Below are 8162 nucleotides of genomic sequence, written 5' to 3' on the forward strand. Positions count from 1 at the left end.
AAAGAAAATTAAGTTATAAATCTTATACCCATTATGAAAATGTTAGACCAAACAAAGTAAAACGTGCAGCTTTATATTTAGCCACTACTAGCAGTTTGTTTCAAGAATATGGAATCACTATTAATAAAGATTGGGATTATACAACACAAGATATACATTCTTGTGATGAGACTTCAGATACAAGTAATATGTCAGATTCCTCAGACAACATTCCAGCAGGAAATTTAGATACTATGTTAGATAATGAAACTATTACTACTGAAACAAATAATATTTTAAGTTTAGCACCTGCAGAATATAACACACCAAGAGGCTTGTATGAAGACAAAGATTCCGAATATTTGGCATTCGCAACTATATTTTGCGGAAAACGAAGGCCAACTAATAAAGAAAGGCATGTCCCAATACATTACAGCACAATCTGTCAATCAAAAGTAAGAAGTAATGATCTAAGAGTAGCAAAGTGTGTTACTAATCTTTTCTTTAAATTAAAAACATTACACATTAAACAATTACAGAGCAAAATATTTATATCTCTTAGGAAATACTTTAATAATGGAAACATTATAACTGCCAAAGACATAAAAGATAAATTAGATACAATTTTACAGTATAATGAAGGATACAAAATACTTAAAACTTTCCGTAGTTCACCACCATATTGGGAGCAATGCAAGAAAGACCTCTTTGCTATGATTAGACAATTAGGATTACCAACATTTTTTTTTAACTTTATCTGCTGCAGAAACGAAATGGTATCACTTAATTAACATATTATTACGTACAGAAAAAAGACCAGAATGCACAAAAGAAGAATTTAAAAATATGTCATGGGAAACAAAATGCCAATTAATACAGCAAAATCCCATTACATGTGCAAGACATTTCGACTTCCAAGTTAGGAAATTATTTAATTCTATTTTATTGCATGAAAGTAATCCGATTGGCAAAATTATTGATTACTTTTATAGAGTGGAATTCCAACAACGGGGATCACCACATATACATGCTATAATATGGATAGAAAATGCTCCACTATATGAAACTTCTGATAGAAATGAAGTCACTACTTTCATAAATAAGTATGTTATATGTGCAAAAACACAAGAACAAGATATAGAGTCTTTACTACCTCTACAAAGACACGGCCATACAAAAAACTGCCATATCAAACATAAAAGAACATGCAAATATCATTATCCCAGATATCCAATGCCTGAAACTTTTATACTAGAACCAATAGAGCTAGACAAAACAAATAACGAGCTCTTACAGCAAATTGAACTAATACATCTAACTATAAACAGCCAAGAATTTTCAAATTATACTTTTGAAGAGTTTTTACATTCAATGAACATAGATCTAAAACAATATACTTTATGTATACAATCTATTATAGAAAAAAATACTATTTTCTTGAAAAGGACACCAGCTGAATGCTTTATAAATAACTACAATCCTACTATTTTGAAAGCATGGCAAGCAAACATAGATATACAATACATCTTAGATGCATATGCATGTGCTGTGTATATTGTTTCATACATTAGTAAATCACAGCGAGGAATGAGCAAATTAATTGCCCAAGCTGCTAAAGAAGTACATGCCAATCCAAGTATTAAAGAACAACTTAAGCATATAGGTAACAAATTCTTAAACTGTACAGAAATAAGTGCCCAAGAAGCAGCATATCTAATACTACAAATTCCTTTACGGAAAAGTTCAAGATCTTTTGTATTTATCAATACAAGTCCTAATGAAAAGCGTACATACTTATTAAAAGACATCGAAACTATCAATTCTTTACCAGATGAGTCTTGTAAAATACAATATGGTAATATTATAGTGAGGTACAGCAAACGCCCTGTAAAATTAGAAACATGTACATTAGCTGACTATGCATCTATGTATAATAAAAAGAAGAAATGTAAAGGAAAACAAGAAACAGGCCATGACAATTTCCTTATTGAAAATAACTTTCATAGCTCAGATGACGAAGAACTTGAGATAAATTTAGTACACGAAACAAACTACATAAAAAGAAAAAAAGCAAGAGTAATTCGCTATTGCAGATTTAACATCAAAAATGACTCCGAAAATTACTATAGAGAATTGCTCATGCTTTGTTACCCATGGCGAAATGAACATAATATAATTAATAACAAGGAAACGTATTATGAACGCTATCTAGAACTTAAAGATGCAGTTGATTCTAACCATAATAAATATAATAAACATAATAAACAACTAACAACTAATAGCAATGAAACTAGTATATTAGATACATTGCTACCACAAATAGGTAACGAAGAAGATAACACCATATTCCATGAAGTGCAAAATAATGAAAAGCCATTGTATGACCTATCATTTGATTTAGGGATTAGAAGTACAAGTAGAGAAGAAGCACTAAGCAATAACATAATGCCAAAAGAACAATATGACATTATAATGCAAAATCTAACAGCAGAACAACTTAACTTTATATATCATCATTTGCATTGGGTTAAAACAAAAGAAACGCCATGCTACACATTTTGTACAGGTGGTGCAGGAGTAGGCAAAAGTTTCCTTATAACAGCACTTTACCAAACATTAGTACGTTATTACAATACAAAAGCAGGAGAAAACCCAGATAACATATATGTATTGCTTACAGCTCCAACTGGCAAAGCAGCACATAACATTCAAGGCAAAACACTACATAGTACTTTTAAAATACCTATTTCACAAACACTAACTCATAGACCGCTAACTCATGAGAATAGAGCACACTACAAGGTCAGCTAATGCATCTTAAATTGCTAATAATTGATGAAATATCAATGGTAGCGGCTAATGTATTCAACTTTATACATAATAGATTGCAAGAGATAAAAATGTCTGATCTCCCTTTTGGTGGAATATCTATTTTAGCAATTGGAGACTTTTACCAATTGAAGCCAGTTTTTGACCCATACATATTTGACAACCCAAAACATTCATATAGGCCAGTAAGTACTAATTTATGGCAGACACATTTCAAGTTATTTGAGTTGAATAAAATAATGAGACAACAAAATGACTTGCCATTTGCTGAACTACTAAACAGATTAAGAGAAGGGAAACAAACAAATGAAGATATTATACAGATAAAAACACGAGAAATAGAGCCACCTGAAAACATTAGCAAAACGATCCCTTACATTATGGGAACTAACAATGAAGTGAATAGCATAAATAATGCAGTTTTATTAGAACATATAACCCCATTACCCAGTTTACACAGCTACAGCAATAGATACAGTTGCAGCAGACTTAAGTGAAGCAGTAAAAAAAAAATACTCCAACAGTTGCCCACAGATCCTACTAAAACAATGAGCCTGCCATCAATATTACATATTGCATTACAATTAAGATATGATTTAACTAACAATATAAATGTCGATGATGGTTTAACAAATGGTGCAACAGGTATAGTAGAATTTGTAGAAACTATCAATAACAGCCCAAATGTAATTTGGATTCATTTTGATAAAGAAACAGTAGGCAAATTAACAAGACAAGAAAACAAACACATATATCACAGTAGTATTTTGCCTCATTGGACACCCATTCATGCTATTACATGGCATTTCCAATATACACAGAAATTTATAACAATTATACGCAAACAATTCCCATTGCGACAATCATCTGCAAGAACTATACATAGAACACAAGGAGAAACAATTGAGCCCATTTACATTCACTTTAACAACAGTAAAGTACATCATATGCATTATGTAGCTTTAAGCAGAGCTAAATCTTTAGCCAACATATACATTAGAAACTTTCAGCAAGACAAAATAGCTGTACATCCAAAAGTACGTGAAGAAATGACACGTTTAAGAACACACATGCAATTACAAATATCAGTACCACAATTAGATAGCTATAAACAACAGTGTAATATAAATGTCCATAACATACGGTCCTTGCAAAGAAATTACACTGCTATTAAATCAGACAAAAATATCATGAACAGTGATATTATATGCCTCACTGAAATAAACACAACTAGAAAAGCAGATAAGAATACGTTTTTAATAGAACAATATCACCTAGTATTATTTGATAAATTTCACAACCAGCACACAAAGCATGGTATTGCCATTTATTACAAAAAAAACATGCTTTTATCGCCAATATATGAAACACAACACGAAATTGACTTTTTATTTTTCACTCAGCATCTTAATGATTCTGAATACTTATTTATTATACTGTACAAACCACCACATGTACTTTTGCAGACATTATTACAAGTTTTAAGTAGCATAATTAACTTGTATCCAAATTCGAAATATGTCATCATGGGAGACTTCAATATAGATTTAACACAAATGTCACCAAACAGAACTTTGCTATTAGAATATATGCTGCAGCAATTTCAATGCCAGCAAAAAATACAACAATACACAACAGACTACAATTCAACACTAGATCACATCTGTACTAATGACAACATCATGCACTACGGTACATTAGAATCATATTATAGTGATCACAAAGCATTATGGGTGGCAGTTTAAAATGCAACCACTTCATTAACATGCTATTTTATTACAGGTAATAGCAAAAGGGGAAAAATTTATGTTCAGAATGTGTACTAACATTTTCTCTCGTTTCAGATGATTTCCATACAAGACCTCAAAAAATTGAAACATGAAGACAACACACCGTACCAAAAAACAATCCGAGCCAACGTTATAAAATGTTCGACAAAAACAAACTATACAAATGCTAAACAAGAGAACAAAGTCATGTATCATCTAGCTCTAGCTGATGAAAGTAGTTGCATTAAAGCAACGTGCTACAATGAGCCATTTTACCAGCAAACTAAAGAAGGACAAGCTATTATGATTCGAAATTTCTTATCCAAAAACAATGTGATTATCATCACGAAACAAACGAAACTATCACGCATGATCCCCTTAACTATACCTCAAGAAATTATACAGGAGGCAGAATATATCCTACAACACCCTGCTCCACCAATATCACCTATAAAAACAGTTAAAGCAGCTTCACTACGCTCATTAATGAGCATTTCTGGGACAATTGCAGAGGTAAGCTTATAAAAATAAAGAAAATTATCACACACACCCTTTAACACACTTTTACACACACACTATATACCACACACTCTTGCACACAATACTTACCGCACAATCTTTCAAACAAAAACTAGCAAACATTGTTTCACACACACACAGTTCCAAAACAACACTCTATTACATACGATTTCATGCACACACTATTACACATACACCCTTCTTACACACTACTTTCTACAACAGTCTTTAACTAGAACAATATTAAACACACACACTCTTTACCACTACCACACTATTGCACCCATACAAGATACAACACCCTTTACAAAACACTTACACAATCTTTAACAAATACTATTACAAAAAATCATGCACACAAACACTTTCACAACAACACTCTTACACATCAACACTTGCACGCAAAAACTATTACACACCAACACACTATCACAACAACTATTCACAAACACACTTTACACAACTATTTACTATCTACATCACTTCACAGCCATACTCTTTCACAAACACTAATACAAACACACACTTTCACAACAACACTATTTATCAAAACACTCTTCTACAAACGCACTCTTTCACAAACGCACTCTTTCAAACACAATCTTTGAAAGGCACACTCTTTGACAGGCGCACTCTTTGACAGGCGCACTCTTTGACAGGCGCACTCTTTGACAGGCGCACTCTTTGACAGGCGCACTCTTTGACAGGCGCACTCTTTGACAGACTCTCTCTCTTTGACAGACTCTCTCTCTTTGACAGACTCTCTCTCTTTGACAGACTCTCTCTCTCTTTGACAGACTCTCTCTCTCTTTGACAGACTCTCTCTCTCTTTGACAGACTCTCTCTCTCTTTGACAGACTCTCTCTCTCTTTGACAGACTCTCTCTCTCTCTTTGACAGACTCTCTCTCTCTTTGAGACTCTCTCTCTCTTTGACAGACTCTCTCTCTCTTTGACAGACTCTCTCTCTCTTTGACAGACTCTCATAAAAAACACTTTCGTACACACTCTTGAGCACACTCTTTCGCACACTCACACACTTTCACACACACTCTTTAACACACACATTCTGCTACAACACGCTCACACCCACTCTTTAACACCCACACTCTTACACACCAACAATGTAACATAATAAACACATTTCTATTACATTCTATTTTTTGTCTTACAGGAAGAAGAAACAAAAACAATTATTATTGCTGGCCAAGATACAAAACTTAAATCAATAACTGTGAAAGATACAACGGACTCAGTGAAAATAACTCTTTGGAGAGATGCCACAGACTTCCCGATAGAAATTGGATCCTACATAAAGATGACGCACCTGACAGTGCATGAATTTAACAGCAATAAAATGTTAAACACAACAAGAAATACACAATTTCAAGTAAGTACAAATTATTAAACTATTAATAACTTGCTCTACTACTCAATCTATAATATTTACTTTTTAAAACACTATCAAACTCTATATTCACTAATTACAATTCCCTCAAACTCTCTCTTCTAATACTCTCTATCTAAATCGGTTAAGCTATACTACATATTCTACTAATCACTACTATAAAACTCACTAATACTCTCCACTAATAAATCTACTACTCAATCTTAACTACTCTCTCTTTATTACTCACACCATAAAAAAACACATTATTACGGAAAAATAACATTCACTATTTCAAAATAACTTACTAATAATGCCCAACTATCACTTACAAATATGACTTTAATACTAACACTTAAGTACACAATTTTTTGTCGTTTTCAAATTCTCTTTATACTACTACGCCAATAACTTCAATACTCCCAAAAATAATTGACAATGCACTAAAAAACTCATACACACTCTACTAATAACTCAAACTCAACTCACACTGCACTATTAACTATAATCACTATTTACAATACTATTCTAAAACACAAAACTAGTACCTACTACTCACTATTTATTAATACGTATTTTTACTAAAGTAGCTATAACATTACAAAACAGTCTCTAATCCTCTATTATACACACTATATTATACCTTTTCACTATCTTTACTCACATCTATCCTTTCTTAAACTATCTTCACTACTTATTAACATTATTTAAGCCTGCATATAACAAGAAATTTTTCCGTAGGTCAACACAAGAAAAAAAACTAAAGGACTTCAAAAAAATGTAATTAACTAACTTCTTTTTCCTTCACAGAAAATACAACCACCACAAGAAGAAATAAATCTGACTATATATGGGCTAGAAACTGCAAATCAGGAACACTGTACACTAAATGTACATATTGATAACGCCGAAAATTTACAATCTGTGGAAATAAATAACACTATTCTAATGGACTTCTTCAATATACCAGCCGACATTGACGACATTCAAGAAGCTCTAATGCCTAACTTGCCAAAAAATGTTAATGTCATTTTTCAAAACGGATACATACTAAAAATACATGAGTTGTAAAAAAGGACACAATACTTTACTGTAAATAGAAGTACAAAAAGAAGATATTCAAATTATGTTTCATTAAAAAGGCAAAAAAACAGTATTTTAATTAAAGTTTAATTTGCTTTCATACAATAATACTAAATATATTTACTTAAATAACATTTTGAAACCTTATTATCTTGTCTTTGCATTATTATTTACAAACTACATAAAATATGTTACTGTGCAAATTTAGTTTAAAGAAACTACAACAAATGCACTCATTCTATGTTCTATAGCAAATTGAGCAAAATGCCTAAAATGTTACTGTGCACAATTTTCTTTTTTTTAAAGAAGCTAGACCACATGCACTCATTCTATGTTCTGTAGCAAATTCATCTGTCTTATACCTTGTGAAAGAATGGTAAAATAAAAACATATCCCACGTTCATTAGAACTGCTACTCCCGTGATAATGCTCATACGCCCACACTTTCATCCATCCACCCATCATTCATCCCACCACCTTTTCATACATCATTCATCCATGCAATATTTTATCCATCCATACATCCAGCCACGTTTTATTCCATCCGTCCACCCTTTTATCCTTCCATGCATCCTTTCATCCACACTTTCATTCATCC

The 8162-nt window shown here is 32.2% G+C and overlaps 1 protein-coding gene across 1 annotated transcript; it reads left to right on the forward strand.

The window, feature by feature from the left end:
• The first annotated feature begins 4652 nt into the window (after positions 1-4652).
• On the forward strand, positions 4653-7711 carry LOC147684904 (uncharacterized). The gene is made up of 3 exons (XM_086942400.1): positions 4653-5090; positions 6269-6484; positions 7292-7711. Exons 1-3 carry the CDS (start codon positions 4653-4655, stop codon positions 7550-7552), a joined length of 915 nt encoding a protein of 304 aa, XP_086798526.1. The 3' UTR covers positions 7553-7711.
• The last annotated feature ends 451 nt before the right edge of the window (positions 7712-8162 follow it).

The sequence above is a fragment of the Lissotriton vulgaris genome, chromosome 10 (assembly GCF_964263255.1).
Source record: "Lissotriton vulgaris chromosome 10, aLisVul1.2, whole genome shotgun sequence".
NCBI lineage: Eukaryota > Metazoa > Chordata > Amphibia > Caudata > Salamandridae > Lissotriton > Lissotriton vulgaris.